Source organism: Heloderma suspectum, chromosome 4 (assembly GCF_057233095.1).
Source record: "Heloderma suspectum isolate Gila_16-S chromosome 4, 16-S_ref, whole genome shotgun sequence".
NCBI classification, from domain to species: domain Eukaryota; kingdom Metazoa; phylum Chordata; class Lepidosauria; order Squamata; family Helodermatidae; genus Heloderma; species Heloderma suspectum.
Window position 1 is genome coordinate 221,054,302 of NC_139461.1, and position 17,283 is coordinate 221,071,584.

A 17,283-nucleotide genomic window follows, 5' to 3' on the forward strand; every position below is an offset into this window, starting at 1 on the left:
CCTTTCAAAGCTTTATTCTTCTTTTACAACTTAACAACTATACCGTTTGAAACTAGATCTGAGCAGCACAGTACATATGCCCTAAGTTGGAACAGTTGGTCCCCGTTTGAAAGGGAATTACTGGCAGACCCCTGAACCTAAGGACTAGGGAGAGTCCCTCCCCTTTTCCCTTGGATCCTCTGGGCGCAGCTGTTGTTTGCGCGCCAACTTCACCTCCTTTCCGCGCCCTCCATCTGGCGCCGCTCTCTGCGTCTGCGTCGCGCATCCACCAATCTGCTATCTCTGCTCGGTCACTCCCTGGACTACTTTCTAATCTAGGAATGCTGGTGGGAGGAATCTCCATCAGCTGTGGGCCCTGGGAAAGAGGAGCGCGCTCCTCTCCCAGGAGCGACTGCTCTTCCTCAGAATCAGAACTACTCTGGGATTCTATGGGCTCAGTGTCCACCCTGACATCATCCCTGCTCCCATGAGGCCCTCCCTCCTGCTCCTCCCCTGGGGCCCCGGGCTTGTGGGGGTACAGCTGGTGGAAGTGCCTCAGCAGCAACAGAGCATGCATGTTTTCTGCGGGTTCCCAGGATTGCTCATCAGGCCCGTACCCCTTCCAGTCCACTAGATATTGCAAGCGGCCATGAGAAAGGCGGGAGTCCAGAATCTCTGCGATCTCAAACTCCTCCTCCCCCTCCACCAGCACTGGCGGTGGGGGGGAACTGACTGAGCGATGAGGGTCGCCAGAAACCAGGGGGGACAGCAAGGACCGATGAAAAACAGGATGGATCTTCATGGAGGGGGGGAGAGCCAGGCGAAAAGCAATAGGGTTAATCTGGGCCGTAACCTGGAAAGGCCCCGTGCTGCGAGGCGCGAGCTTCCTTGCGGGCGAGTGAGAGGGGAGGTATTGGGTGGACAACCAAACCCAATCCCCCGGTTGCAGAGACAGACCCGGCTGGCGCCGCCGGTCTGCAGAGGCCTTGTAGGCTTTTTTGGCTTGCTCGAGGGAGTCCCGTAAGAGGTGGTGTACCGCTCGCAACTCCTCTAAAAAGTCCTGGGCCGCTGGCACCAAAGAGGGAGCTAGGGTGGATGGGAAGGCCTTGGGGTGGTAACCAAAATTGGCAAAAAATGGAGTTTGGCGGGTGGAAGCATGGCAGGCATTGTTATAAGCAAATTCTGCGAGAGGCAACAAGGAAAACCAGTCATCTTGCTGGTAATTGACATAACAGCGCAGATATTGCTCCAGAGTCGCATTGGTGCGCTCGGTCTGACCGTCTGTCTGTGGATGGTGGGCGGAGGAAAGACGGAGTGTCACATGGAGCAACGCCAGTAGCTCCCTCCAGAAATGGGCAGTGAATTGGGCCCCCCTATCGGAAATGAGACCCTTGGGCCATCCGTGGAGGTGGAAAACATGCGCCACGAACAGCTCTGCCATCTCCCTGGCTGTGGGCAACCCAGAGCAGGGGAAGAAATGGGCCATCTTAGAAAACAAATCCACCACCACCAGAATAGTGGTCTTACCATGTGAGGGAGGCAAGTCAGTGATGAAGTCAAGGGAGAGCAGTTTCCAAGGTCCTGAGGGAGTAGGCAGGGGGTGAAGCAAGCCTGTGGGCTTGCCTGAGGGGGTCTTCGCCCGCCGGCAGGTTGGGCAGGAGGCGACATAGGACTTGACGTCCTGACACACACGAGGCCACCAAAATCCCTCGTCACTCCATGCAGGGTCTTGGCAATGCCAAAATGCCCAGCTGTGGGGGAGTCATGGCACTGATGGAGAACCCTCTCACGGAGGGGTCTAGAAGGCACATAGACCCGGCCGGAATGGTAAAGCAGGTAAACCTCTCAAAGAGAAGGGGGTAGAGTGGGGGGGGGCAGAGGCTAGCCCCAATTCCTCCACCTTTGTGCAAACAAAAGCATCCTGAGCCTGTGCAGAGAGAAGGAGCTCCTCCCAAGAATAAGGCACCGCAGCTGCCGCCAGGCCTTGAGGGGGGGGGGTTGAAACGCTGCCTGTAGATTCTGCACGGCAGCCGTCAGTTGAGCCATCTGATCACGGAGCATCTGGTTCTCTTGCGCCAGAGCTTGCACCGCTGGGTTCTCGGCACCCTCCATAAGGCAATAGGAGAAGAGAGAGAGAGAGGAGAGGAAAAAAAAGAGGAACGGGGACCAAGCTGTCAAGGGCTCCTTGGAGGGCTCTCTCAGTCTACTCCAGTAGCTAAGTCCAGACACAGACAAAGGGATTCCTTTCAAAGCTTTATTCTTCTTTTACAACTTAGCAACTATACCGTTTGCAACTAGATCTGAGCAGCATAGTACCTATGCCCTAAGTTGGAACAGTTGGTCCCCATTTGAAAGGGAATTACTGGCAGACCCCTGAACCTAAGGACTAGGGAGAGTCCCTCCCCTTTTCCCTTGGAGTCTCTGGGTGCAGCCGTTGTTTGCACGCCAACCTGGCACTTCGCCTCCTTTCCGCGCCCTCCATCTGGCACCGCTCTCTGCGTCTGCGTCGCGCATCCACCAAGTCTGCTATCTCTGCTCGGTCACTCCCTGGACTGCTTTCTAATCTAGGAATGCTGGTGGGAGGAATCTCCGTCAGCTATGGGCCCTGGGAAAGAGGAGCGTGCTCCTCTCCCAGGAGCGACTGCTCTTCCTCAGAATCAGAACTACTCTGGGATTCTATGGGCTTAGTGTCCACCCTGACAACTGGGATACCCACCATTGGCATGGGTCCCCAACATCTGCAAAGGTTCCACCACATTTTTCACCATTTTTTAGGATAATGAAGATGAAATGTAAGAACATGATCCTGTGAGGTCCTGAGGTCCCCTCCTTGCTACTCAGTCAGCACCCATTCAACTCACTGAATGAGTGCTGACTGAGTAGCAAGTATAGTACTAATAATAATATAGTATTATTGTGTACTAATAACCCTTGGGAGTACTGTCTACACGTGTATCATGCTGGAGTGCAAGGATTTGATGCATGTTATCAACTGATACGATTGCTGTGCCCTTCCAAAGTGCTTTGTAGTTCAGATCTTTCAGGATTAGTCTTTATATGACTTTTTGAATCCTCCATATTATAGTATGTTGATCTCAGCATAGCACTATATTAATGTCTATTACCTCCATTGTGAAATTAAACATATAATTGATAAATAAGTTGCAAATGCATGCTGCCTTGGATAACTCCCTCCCCCCTGAAATAAACATAGAAAAAAACATTTAACAAAGCTCAGGCATCCTCAGAATTAGGCCTTTAACTGTTTTTTTAATCCAATATAAGTAGAATAAATTGGTGTGTGTGTGTGCGTGTGTGTGCGCGCGCACACTAGAATCATTAGTTTAGTGACGCATCAGCTGTTCTAATCTCCACTCCCACTGTGTTGAAACTCCTCAGTAATTAGCAAGAATCCTGCTCTGAGCCACTTTGTGATTAAATGTGCTTAAGATCAATAAGCCATCCTGAGTGATTGCAGCCATGTGAGATTAATCCCCATTGCACAAAGTGATGCCCTCCCTTTAACCTGTCACAGAAAGAGAATAGGGCATAGAAAGATAAATTGAGGAAGTCCATAGATGTCTTTAGCGCATTCCCATTACATGAAAACAAGGGGCTTCTGGCTCCGTTTTTTAAATCACACGATTAACTTCTGAAGTACAGTTGCTTCCTTCGTTATGTAGTCTTCCCTCCACTCCCCACCAATCCACTAATAAGGACCCTAGCTCAATAATGCCAAAAGAGCCTTGTGGTACCTTAAATGGCACACACTTTTGTGGACCAGAGTTGACTTCATTAGATGCTTATGGTACAATAAATGTGTCAGTCTTTAAGGTGCCACAAGTCCCTTTTTTTTACTCACGGCTGGCCCTCCCATGAAGCAGGGTGAGGTGCCCACATCAGGGGGCGGAGTGGAAGCAGCAGCAAATTTCACCCCTCCCCCCCACCCCCACCAGCAGGGCCCACCACCACTGCCACACTGTCTCCAGTAGGTGCTCTGGAGAGCCATGCCAGCTGTTGTCCCACTGTGGCATTTGCCAGAACAAGAGAACAGCCAGTGGGGCTGTCTAGAGCGGCCACCCACCTTCTGTTTCCCAATCGCATGCCCCCTTTACTTTTGCCATTGCTACGTTGGCTCTATGGAGAGCCACATGGCCGGAAGAAGTGGTTGTGGGGCTCTCACAAGAGCTTGCCAGATCTTGTGAGAGCCCCACAGCCACTTCTTCTGGCCATGTGGCTCTCCATAGGGCTGATGCATTGGCAGTAGGAAAGGGAAGAGGAAAGAGGAATGATGAGGTGGTGGGAAGGGGCTTGATGCGGCAGTGGCGGTGAGGAGAAAGGGCATGATGCTGTGTTCTCTCAGCCTCCAGTGGCAAGAGAGCTTGCGCTGGGGTTATTTTTACTGCAATACAAACTAGCATTACTTGCTGTCTGGAATTAACTCAGTAACAGATTACCGGCCTTTCATTTAAGATATACCAGATGTAATTCTCAGTATGTCTGCTGTCAGGTTCCAGATAGCATGGCTGAGATAGAGTGTTTGAATTTTGAAACTGTAGAGAAGCAGGCATCACACCTTCTGCTAGTCATCATTGACAGTGCTGACTAAATGGGCCACTGGTCTAAGCTTCTGGCAGGAGTCAGGAAAGAATCTCAGGAAACTGTGTGTGAGTGTGTCAAAGTAAATGCCAGAAATATCATGATCAATGATATTTGATCATTGATCAATATCAATGTGTCATTGGCACAGATTGGTAATTCTTACTACTTCAGTTGGTCCGTTGCAAATACCAGACTTTTCCAACATTTACCAGTTTACAAAGAACACAAGAGAAAACAAAAAGAATGAAAAACAAGGAACAGATCACACTGAGGAATATTAGAGCCAGAACCATGCTTTAAAAAATTTACTAACTAGAGAAATAAAGAAAGGATTAATAAGAGAATCTTCATAAGAAAGGATAAACTGAGTCATAGGAGAACAAAGAATGAGAAAAGAATAAATGGATGGCAGAGGGAATGACAGAAGAGAAGATTCTCATAAGGCAAAAACAAGAATGCTAACCAAAGACTGAAGGGGCAAGAAAGCAGGGCGTTCATTTTAATGTACTAATTTTGTTTGGATATATACTATTACAATGTAACTAATGGAAAACTGTGGTGGTGAACCTAATATAATGGAAATCTGCTTTCAGATATTACTTTTAATTCTGAGATGTTTCCTCATGTAGATGGAAATCATTTGTGGAGTTTCTGAAGGATGTCCAGGCTGGAATAGACCCTGCTTCACTTGTTTGCAGAAGTAAGCGATATAGATGCATTTGGGAATGTGTGTGGGGGGTCATGCTTAACCATAACAAGCTTGCAACAGCATTTTACATTCCTGTAGGACAGGGATGCAAAACCTATGGCTCTCCACATGTTGTTGAACTACAAGTCCCATAAGCCCCTCCCCAAAAGTATGGCCAGTGATCAGGGATGATGAAGATTGCAATCCAACATCACTGGGAGGTCTGCAAGTTCCTCAGCTCTGGTGTAGAAAAATTGAATACCCCATTTGTGGATCATAAGAGTGTTCTGTTACCAAGTGCCCCATAGGTGGTGCCCCTGTTACAGATCTGGGAAGGTGGGGTGGGATTAGGGATGTCGGAGAAATCCGCAACAGAACCAAATGAGTTCAGATTTTCAGACCTGTGGATTCCGCAGTGGACCAGCTTATCTCTGGTGGGCTGATTCTGTGGACTCGTGGGTCTTTTTTTTTTTTACTTTCCAGAATTTTACACACATTTTGCCTTAGAAAAATACACAATTAAAAAAAAACAACAGCCAAAAATGTGCATTTCCCCCATAGGCTAAAGCATGAAAATGCACATTTGGGGGATTTGTGCATTTTTGCACATGTGAATTTGCACAAGTTCACATTTTGGAAAATGAAAAATCCAATTCTGTCAATTGGCAGACAACAGAATGAAAGGTGCCTGACAATTTGCAAAACTTAGTCGGAATGAATTTTACACAATCTGTACCTTCCTAGCTGGGATGAAATTTAAAAGAATGTTGGCTTCCACCAGACAGGTTGAATCTGTTGACACACCTTGGTCTGTCCAGTGGCTTGGGAAGCTCTAAGCTCTCCTGCCATGGACTCCACCCAGCAGCCCAGCTCTAGGAAAAAAAGGAAGATGCTTTGGATTTTCTTTCCCAAAGCCCAGAAACACAGAACGTAATTAAATCTTGTGAATTAACCCAAGCATCCAAGGGGCAGATGTATGCTCGTTCAGGCTTCCTGGCATGGTGCCAACTTACTAGAAGTTCTAGTGGGCCCTGTGGAGCTACATCAGAATGTAGGGGGTTGTCACAGACACCCTTTCAGGATAGCAAGGTAAGTAGTGGTCCTGTTTCCAAGCAATGTAAATCTTGTCTGTGGTCATGTAAACATCCCTTAGGGTGGAAATGGTGTCTTCTTTGCATTGGGAAGGGACTTCTGGGACAATATAAATGCAATGATAACATGGCTGCACATTCATTTTAGGCAGGAAGGCCATTATATTGTGTCATAATGAAATCTTTGAAGTGTCCACACATACATGAAGGCATAGTGATGGCTGTATAAGTGGCTGCAGTAGGTAAGCAAATGAAAGCTATGCACAACTGCACCCTTGGAAGGACAGGTTTGCTGTCAGAACCCCCCTCCCAGCTGCCATAGGAACTTCCATGGCTGGTTCATTTGGAACTCTGCCATCAGGGAGGGGGGAAAGGAGCATGCCAGGGGGTGCTGGGCGGGGGGAGTTGCTGGAAGAAGCTGTGGATCCTTCAGATAGTCTTCTATCTGCTCCGCAGACAGGCCCCCAAAGCAGCAGCAGATCTATGGTTTCAATGGGAGGAAGTTCATTTTTTTTAAAGGGGAGGGGGATGGAATTACAAATGCTTCTTTCCCCTCATTTCTGCCCTGCTGGCATGAGCCTGGCAGAGCTTTGTATGAGGAAGTTTGTTCTCCTTCGGATCTCTGCTCCACACCCAGCAGGATTACACTGTTAATTTTCCTAATATCCAACAACTTTTTTGGCTTGAATTCAGAGTTTATATAAACAGGAATTAGTAACGATTCTGCTGAACAGCTTACTTCAAAAGAGAACATCTGGAGTGAGAAAAGGTATCAATCTTGACAGGTTTGCTTATCTATAGAATCACGGGAGCTCACCTCTAGGGATGTACGAAAGTCACTTACCTGAACCCGAAAGTTGAGTCGCTGTGGGGGGGAGGTGCGCTCTCCCTCCCCCCAAAATTCTGGCCGGGGGGGGAGGTGTCCCGTCCCTCCGGCTGCGAATCCTGTCCTGCCAGGACGCAAATGGCGGCGGCTGTAGCCGCTGCCGTTTGTGTCCCTGCAGTCAGCTGTGATAGGCTACGTAAATGTTCACGTAGCCTATCATGGCTGAGTAAAAAACAAACAAACAAACACCACGCGTACGCAAATGGCGGCGCCCATGGGTGCCGCCATTTGTGTTCCTTATTTTGGCACGTGTAGTCTACGTAAACATTTACGTAGACTATGGCGAAAATAAGGGGAACGCTATTTGCGTTCTCCTTATTTTCGCCGTAGTCTACATAAATGTTTACGTAGACTACATGTGCCAAAATAAGGAACACAAATGGTGGCACCCATGGGCGCCACCATTTGCGTACATGTGGGGTTTTTTTCCTCACTCAGCCATGATAGGCTACGTAAACATTTACGTAGCCTATCACAGTGTTTTTTAAAAATCTAGCCGTGATAGGCTACGTAAATCTTTACGTAGCCTATCACGTTTTGTTTTGTTTTTAACTTGGAAATGGCGGCGGTGGCAGCCGGTCGGAAGACCAGCCGCCGCCGAACTGCCGCCGAACTGCCGCCGGAGCCACCGCCACCAGGGATATTCGCACAAGGTAAGTCCCGTCCCGGCGGGGGGGGGACGGGGGGGGCAGACCGTTTCTCCACCAATTTCAGGGGGCCAAATGCGCTGGCATTCGGCCTCCCCGAGATTCATGGGGAAATTCTCTGCCATCCCTACGTCACCTCAGAATTTTATCTCACAGTCCAGTCCTTGCCTCACACAGTTAATTCTGTAGAAAGTATTGTATGTTACAATGACAAAGAAATAGCCTTGGGACTTGTCCTAAAAGTTTCAGTTCAGGTTCTGCTCCCTGCAGTTCACAGTATTTCAGTGGGCAGTTCTTTTCTTTATGCTATAGCGGTGAAAATGTTTGTCTGAGGGGACTGTAGGTGGAGCCGGATAAGTTGTTAATAATATTTTTTAATAGATGAAAAGACAGAGTCAGCCTATGACAAGAAGTTCAAAAACAGAAACTATCCTGTGAGAATTGCAATCATCCTGTAAACATAGGAATTGCTTTATTCTTATCCATTTTATTTAATGAGCCACCTGGAGAACTTTTTGTTATCAGGTGGTCTCTAACTTTGTTGTTGATGATGATGTTGATGTCGATGTTGATGATGATGATGACGTTGATGATGATAATCCTAAGGCAGACCAATTATCTCCAGTCCAACATTCTTTCTCCAACACGTTCAACAAAGCTAATCAGGAGGGTACAGTGGTGATAACCATCCTCTGTTGTTTGTCCTCCCACCCCATCTAGCAAACAGAAGTGTACTGCTTCTTACATACGAACATAAGAGGTCACCTGCTGGGTAAGACCAAACACTACCTGGACCAGCGTCATGTTTCACACAGTGGCCAACCAGATGCTTATAGGAAGCCAACAAACAGGACATGAGGGCAATAGCTCTCTCCTGCTGTTGTTCCCCAGCAGGTGACAACATGAAGAATCAATTCAGCTGTCATTGCTGATAACTTGTATACATCTCAATCTACCCTGATTCCAAAAAGAAAGTCCATTTTGTTCCAGTCATATAGACCTGTGGAACTGTCTTGGTCATCCATCTATGCTGCACTCTTATAATATCTTCCCTGCCTGTCTTCATTACACTGTTACAGAAGATCTATGAAATATCCAGTATAGGGCTGCTCTGATCTTTCCTGGATCCTCAAGGCATTACAATACATCTGTTACAAACAATTTGAACTGCTGGGCATGTGATTTACAGAGTGCTAGCTCATTAGGATTTCCTTTTTAATGGTGAAGGAAATGATGGACGTGAGACATTGACTTAGGCAGTGCATTAATCTAATCATCTTTAGAAAGCTCTCTGGGATACTTAATATTCAGGAGGTGAGTGAATGCAAAGGTGGGCCAATTGCAAGCATTGCCACAGCGTCTGATCAAGATGCAACAGTTGAGCCTGAACTTTAACCATCTGGCTGCAGGCAAACCAGCTGTCTTTCCAGCCAGAAATGCTATTCAGTCTTAGTACTTGATTCATCCCACCATTTAATTTTATGCCTCACAATCTGGCCTACCACCCATAACTTCATACAATGTCCAACTGAAATTGCAGGGCTTCACTGAAGGATCAAGCAGTACAAGGCTTGATATATAAACTGAAGCAGGGAGGGAGGGTGCTGCGGTTGGTTCTACTAGTCATTATAAGTGAAAGATAGAAATGTTTGTCGTGTTGACGTTTTAAGGAGGAAACCATGATCCAGCTCCACAAGTAGCTACAACCATCTGCATTTGCAGTAGGCGATGGACTTGATGAATTGCTGGCTGCATCACACATGACATGTTATAGAGATCAGCTTTCCTGTCCCTGCAGAGTATCTTCCTGCCCATCACTTATCCCCTCTATTGTCTTTTGAAAAACTGCCAGAGCGCTCCCTCCCTTACTAGCTTAGCTTGGCCCATCTGCGGAGTGCTTCTGTTCTGGGTACTCCATTCAATTTGCCCTCCCTTCTAGTTTTCTATTTCACTCTCCCCTCAACCATCAGTCATCTCTCTGTGACCACTGAAGATGCTCAGTCCTTAATAGTTCCTCCCCCCACAAAGGTTTCCCTGCACAAAGCTTTTTTGGTTCTGCAAACCTTGGGGTTTCCCCAGGCCTGCTGATACCTCCCTCTTGTGCATGGATGGTGCTGTTTTGGCTACATAAACAATGGCACTCACCTCTGAACATTGGAAATGGAAGAAGTGGTAGCTCAGATTTAACGCCTTGCCCCCTCTCAGGGAATTATATCTTCCATTGCCAAAAGACTACTTCCCATCTTTGCTGGAAGGCATTCCCTAAGCACATGATTCTGTTATTACCTTTATTTCCCCATTGACACACGCTGCTGGAGTTTTGCTGCTATTACGTATTCTTAGAAGCCACACCACACAGCAGAGTCCAAAGGGATATAAGCAAGATAAAAAAATAGACATTCATGTGGTTTTCAGATATGACAATGTAAATAGTCATATAACAGCTGTGGCCAGTGAGAGGAGACAGAAAGCCTTCAATGGCTGAGAAGGAGAGAGCTGTGCCCTACCAGCATGTGTTTGCTCTGGATTCAGCTGAGTCATGATGAGGAGGTTTGCACAGCATTGAGCAGGCACACTGCTGGTGAATAGTCCAAAGGGCCCCATCTTGGTGTGGGCCAGTCAGCTGTCGAGGGAAGGTTACAGTGGATCCAAATCTAGACCACTCCCAACTAACTGATAGATGTTATCACCCATTTGCTGACTGGTACTATGTGCAGACATCCATGGGTGCTGGATTGGACTGTGAACCATGCCCATAGCACCCATGGTATGCATGCATGTTTTTTTTTGCCAGCCTAGTTTCTGCATGCAATTGTACCCTGACTGGATTGGAATAGAAGGGTTCTGTGAGTGTCTTGCACCTGCAAGCCCCCTGGAGATTGTGCTGGAGATTTGTGCTAGTCAAAATGGATAAGTGCTAATGGCAGCACAGCAGTGTTGAGATGTTGGTAGTAGAAAAGGTGTATGATGTGCCTATGTATGCAGCTTGCTTGACACAGTTCCTGTGATGTATGTTTCAGTTTCATACAGTTGTGTTTGAAAGAACAAGTTACATGGTGTGCTTCAGCCACTAGAGAGCACAGTTTGCTCACTGAAGTGTGGCAATAATATATTTTCCCAGCATTTTGCTGGGAAGCCAATTCAAGGTCAAGTAAACTGAAAACTGAATCACACTTGAGTTTTTCATTGCTAAGGGTTTGTGGCTTCACAAGTCATTCTTCATTTCATATTTTGAGAGTAGCCCATCCCAGATAAATGAGAATCGTCCTCTTTCAACTGAGTAAACAAAAACCTTACAACTGTTTTCATCTCAGGAAGAAAAAAGGAGAAAAGTGAAGATGATTCTCAGGTATTGTCAAAACTGTGTTGATAAATCCACAAATTGTTAATAAACCTGATTTGTAAAACCCTTGTATGTGAAAGCATTAATACCACTTATGTTATCCACCCAAATATCTTGGAAATCCTTAACACATTGTCCTCTTCGAGCCTGAGTACAACCATGTGAGAAGACCATTGTAGTCTATTTTGCTTCTCCAACATGGGAAATTAGGTTGATAGCAATTTGCCTGGTACTGTCTAGGATGTCCATTGAACCCAAATCTCTGAATCACACAAGTGATTCTGTCACAGATGCCAGAAATGTCATTTGCCCGTTTTTATCCAATAAGCTGACCAAAATAATCTAGTGAAGATCAGGAGTACCATTACACTGAACCTCTGGTGATCACCCCTATATTATAGAAAGTTGACAAATACTAACCTTTTGAAAACGTACCTTGTTTCCTTTAAAAAAGGACAAAGAACAGCACAAACATCTTGCTGCCAAGACTTGGAAGCAAATGAATCACAACACTTCTGACTCCAGTGATTCTGAGGAACGAGATGCCTGGATAGACCGGTTCAGAAAACTGGAGAGAGCCCTTTATATGTCTGATGTCAAAAACACAGGTAAGAATAGTTATAGTTGGATAGCAGGCTGCTACAATGAACATTTTGTCTTGTGGAAATGGATTTTGTTTCTGGCTTGCATTTCCTGTCAACCTCATATTCACCTGTGAATGTCTGTGTGGTAGTACACAGCAGCTAATTATTGCAACTTGGGAGTTCCTTTATACTCCTTGTATAAGGCCACCCAGCTTGCTGGGGGAAAGGTAGTCATGACTGGGGAAGGCAATGGCAAACCACCCCGCTACAGTCTGCCATGAAAACGCCAGCGAAAGTGGCATCCCTCTAGGAGTCAGCAATGACTCAGTGCTTGCACAGGAGGAACCTTTCCTTCCATACTGCTCAAACATGGCGTGTCATCGTGGTAAAGTGCATGAAACAGTATTGTGGTGAATGCAAAGTTAATATTTGTAAGAGGCGTCATCTGCCTCCCAGAGGCTGTGTAGCAAGAAGAACTCCTTGTTGGTGGTTGTTACAGTTAAGGTGGGTGATTGTAAAAGCTCTAGGCCTCAGTTGCATGTTATGCTCAAATAGTTTAAATTAATCCCTAACAAGCTGTGTCTACCCTTAGTCGAAGCCAGAGCACACTATCAAATCTCTGTTATAACAGTCACTAGGGGAATGAGCCCAGTGCTCAAGTACTCCTCCTCTCTTTCCCACCTCCCCATTACTGTTACATCAGACCTGGCAAACTATGGTTTGCATTTTCCATCCAAACCAGGGTTGTAAACCAGAGTTTGATCATGGTTTGGTTTGAAATCCTGTTTTGGAGGGAAAGTGCAAAATACGGTTTGGTGGTTCATATAGAATGGCGAACCATCAGCCCTATTCTAGTATTTGTCTCCACACGATTCAGATCATGTAGAGAGAGACAGGGCTTGTTGTGTATGCTTGCCCTGCCATCGGATCCCCTGGTGGCCCCATCACCATGTTGACCATGTTGACCATGCTGTCCATGTATTGGTGGAAGGTCTGAAGGAGGGAAGCATGCCCCAAATGTATAGGCTGTCCCAATATCTGGTGGGGGATGTGACAGCAGGGGTGGGACCAGTATGTGTGGTCCTGCTGTCTCTCTCCATGTGATCTGAATCATATAGAGACTAATATCTGAATAGGCCTTACAGCTTGCCAGAAACCAGGATGTGGAAATTAAGCAGAGTGCACAAACAAAGGCAGGAGAAAGAGAGATCACTGCTGTATCAGCAACCCACGCTTTGGGATTATGTGTGAATCTGTCCAAGAATACATTAGCTCAACATATAGCTCTGATTTTGTCCAAGTGGGAAAACAATGTCTTTTTAAAAAAAATCATACAGGCAAGTTGGAAAAAGAAAAAGCCAAGCGCTTGATCCATAACTACAATCAAATTTATGATCTCTGCCTTAGTCCACTGAAAATTGATAAAGCATTTCGACCTTTCCGTCCTGGACAAGAGATACCACTGGAACCTCTGCTACATTACTTAAAGGAGCTGTAACCTGAACTATTAGCACAGTGCTCAAGAATGTACTTGCCCTCATCTCATGTTTATTCACCCACTGACATTCTTACTAATTCAATATCTGCAAGTTTCTGCTTGTCATTAATTCTTCACTTTCAAATGAGATAAAACAAAACACACACTCCAGATTTCCCACCTGAGTGATGTTTTAAATAAAGCTTTCTGCTTGAAATATACTTTCTATATGGATTTTGTACATCACAAATCCTGACAAAATTTGTATTTGGGAATTCAGTTATTTTCACAGAATTGATGATTATTTCCTTTGGACTTTGTCTCTCTAGTTGTCTTAATGACAACAATTACAGAAGTTGACAACTGATTGAAATTTTATTTCAAATAAGTGGACAGGCAAGGGAAGACTTACAGGATTTTTATTTTATTTAAAAAACGCATTTTAAGAAGTGCTGCATATTAATCTAGTGGAATTTTCCATTTTAAAATTCAAAATCTCAATAGGAGTCACTGTGCTAGGAAACAGTGCTCAGGATGCAGTGCAGTAACTTCATTATCGCTAGTGCTGTGCTGAAAATTTCTTCTGCATTTCTTTCAACCATTCGCATTCAATTTGATAGAAAAGAAATTTATTTCAAAAAATAAATTAATTCAAAGGAGAAGAAACTTCAGAGAAATTCTCAACGCTTGGGTTCAGGGTACTTGTCCTTACCTTACTTATGACGAGACTGAGGAGTATGTATGTCTGAGTATCCTGTCTTTCACTGTACAATGAAAGTTTCCCACATTTCAAATGAAGCCCAGGACAAGACATCTCTTGAGGTAATTCCATCCAGATGGCTTATTAAGATCAGAAAGAGCAAGGAGACTGCAGAGTCATGGAGAGATGTATAATAGAAAGAAAAGAACATAGGCAGTACCCCTGGCCACTTTACAGTGATTAGGTAAGGCAAAAAATACCACCCAAATAAATTCAAAATGCCCTGAAAATGAGGCAAAAGAAATGAAAGCATCTTTCATGGGGTAAGAAAACTTTCAGAAATTGGGAAGTCAGATTTTGGCACAGCACTACCTCCACGCTCCACCTCTTTCCTGGAGCTGGACACAACACTGTTCCCCCCCCCACACACACACACACACACACACGCTACAGGGCTTATAGGAAGGAGCAGTATTATCAGCACCTGCATTAGATTAGAGACAAGATATATCCACTATCACCCCTCAGAAATTTATGATCCTGGGGAAGGTGCTGAACCCTCAAGAATGACAACTAGAGTTGAGCCAAAATTTCTCTGAAGACATTTTTCTCAGGAATGTCCTGGGATTTTTCTTCTCTTACCATCCCAGAAATAAAAGGCCACTTCACAGAACTGATGCTTTGACTTAGATTCCTGCACTGAGCAGGGGGTTGGACTCGATGGTCTTATAGGCCCCTTCCAACCCTACTATTCTATTATTCTATGATCTCAAAATTTTCTTCACCATTATTTTTTTGTGGTGGCCACATTCCCTCCCCCCACCCCCCCAGCCCTGCACAGTGCCCCAGAACGATTCTAGGTATGGGGTATTGTGGAGGATGCAAAATGGGGGCCAGGCTGCCAATACAGTTGATGCTCCTCCCACTTACAGCAAAAAAACAAAAACCCTTAGGGAAAAAAGAAAGCAGCTGTGCTACAACCCCTGCCAATGGTAAGTCCTACGTGTGAGAAACTGATGGAGAATTTCTCCTCTTCCTGGAGAAATTCAGTGAAATTGTCACCCCAATTTCTCTGCCCACAAATGGCTTATAATCAAAGCTGTGCACAAATGGCCTCTTGAAATTCTCTACCTATAATATTACAAGGTGATCAAGGACAACATGTTGGTTCACTTATGCTAGCAAAACATCCACTGGAAATGGCTCAACATGTTTTGAGCTTCTTCAGCTCTTTTTCAAGGATACTAAATACAAAAATAAATATGTACATTATAGCCAAGTAGAAACCTTGAAAAATAGTATCCCTTGTAATGTAAAAAGGTAAAGGTAAAGGTGTCCCCAACCAGTCGTGTCCGACTCTAGGGTGCGGTGCTCATCCCCGTTTCTAAGCCGAAGAGCCAGCGCTGTCTGAAGACGCTTCCGTGGTCATGTGGCCGGCATGACTGAACACCGAGGTGCACGGAACGCTGTTACCTTTCCCGCCGAGGCGGTACCTATTTATCTACTTGCAATTTCTTGCTTTCGAACTGCTAGGTTGGCAGGAGCTGGGACTGAAGACGGGAGCTCACTCCGTCACGCAGCACTCCGGTCTCAAACTGCTGACCTGCCGACCTTCCAGTCTGCAGTTCAGTGTCTTAACCACTGAGCCCCCACGGCCCCACTTGTAATGTACATGGTTATATTTTTGTATTTTTGAGTGCCCCTGAAAAAGAGTGAAAGAGACTTAAAAGGTATTGGGTCGGTTCTAGAGTGGCCAGGTGTCCTACTTTGCGGAGATGGTCCTCTGCTTTGGTGAGCTGGCAGAGGACAGCCCTCTGTCTGAAAGTGTCCTCTATTTGATGGGCTGTCCAGTCCAAATCTGGTTTAAAGCCAAAGGAGAGCAAGAGCCTTGCAGTTGCCCCTCAACGGTGAGCACCTGGATAGCAGAATGAGCAAGCACACAGGTCACCTGGCCACAGTCTTCCCTGCTGTGGTCGCCGTCGTGTCATGTCTAGACCAAACTCTGCCCCGCCAAAATATAGCCGCCGCCACACCGCCGAGCTGCGGTTCGATCAGGTGGTAGAAGGGTTAGAGGGCGCAATGCACTGTTACCAGGTTATGCCCAATTGTACAACAACCTTCGAGGAGGCTCCTTCTGTGTACCCCTGCTGCTGTGGTGAGATATGTTGTATTTCTATTTAAATTCCAGCTATTATTTATAAATAATATAAATTTATATTATTTATATAATAATATATTATATAATATATTATATTATAATATAATATTATATAATATATATAATATATAGGGGCCCTTCTCCATGAGCCCCTGCCGAAGGAAGTAAGGCGGCTGGCTACTAGGAGGAGGGCTTTTTCTGTTGTGGCACCCCGGCTCTGGAATGAGCTCCCTAGTGAGGTTCGCCTGGCGCCTACATTGTACTCCTTTCGGCGCCAGGTGAAGACCTTTTTATTTTCCCAGGCATTTTAGCTTTCTAAATTTTTATCTTTGCTGTTTTAAATCTGTATTTTAAACTCCTGTACTGCTGCTAGGTTTTATTGTGGTTGTATTGTTATATTGTGGTTTTAATGTTCTATATATTTTAAATTGTTTTATTGTGTGTTGTTTGGTTTTAGTTTTTGTGAACCGCCCAGAGAGCTTCGGCTATTGGGCGGTATAGAAATGAAATAAATAAATAAATAAAATAAATCTGCACCTACACATAGAAATTTGCATATGCAATTATTATGCAGTTGGTATCATCTTCTGTCCTCCTTTGGGGTGTGTGTGATGTATTTCCTCTTTTTTGGCAATGAGTGTGGACACGCAAGTTGGTTCCAAGAATAATCATTCATCGCATTTGTGGATATTTTCCTCTTGTTTCTATTGTCAGTTGGAGCCATTTCCTCACTTCTGGATGTTTCAGCATCAGCCACCATCACGACTCACTAATTTATTCAACACTGAACTTGACATAGAATGGACAGTCTGGGACAACTAAAGCACTTTAAAGACATTTTGCTTACTATGGAACTGCATAGGTCAGCTAACCATAGTTGGTCAGCTACGTCTCCCCCTCTTCTGTACTTCAGTTTTAATCATTAACACTGAAGAGCCTTCATAGGTAGGTTCATACCATTAACAATCCTTGTATACTTTTTCTAAAATAGCACAATATCACTCCTGGTGTGCTTCCAAATGGAAGGCTCCTAGCACTAACAATTAGAAAATATTGTGCCACCATTCCATCTTTTTCTCCTTAACAGATTTTTCTGTATTAAGGAAAAAGTTAGAAGAAGCAGTGAGA

At 45.3% G+C, this 17,283-nt stretch overlaps 1 protein-coding gene across 1 annotated transcript in view; it reads left to right on the plus strand.

The window, feature by feature from the left end:
- The window catches only part of C4H1orf87 (chromosome 4 C1orf87 homolog), a 38,859-nt gene extending 23,935 nt beyond the window's left edge, over window positions 1–14,924 (plus strand). Inside the window, exons 8-12 of the mRNA XM_084852359.1 lie at window positions 5,211–5,281; window positions 11,208–11,242; window positions 11,638–11,640; window positions 11,691–11,844; window positions 13,158–14,924. Coding sequence (XP_084708485.1) covers window positions 5,211–5,281; window positions 11,208–11,242; window positions 11,638–11,640; window positions 11,691–11,844; window positions 13,158–13,318 — 424 coding nt within the window. The 3' untranslated portion in view covers window positions 13,319–14,924. The remainder of the gene's footprint in view (window positions 1–5,210; window positions 5,282–11,207; window positions 11,243–11,637; window positions 11,641–11,690; window positions 11,845–13,157) is intronic.
- The last annotated feature ends 2,359 nt before the right edge of the window (window positions 14,925–17,283 follow it).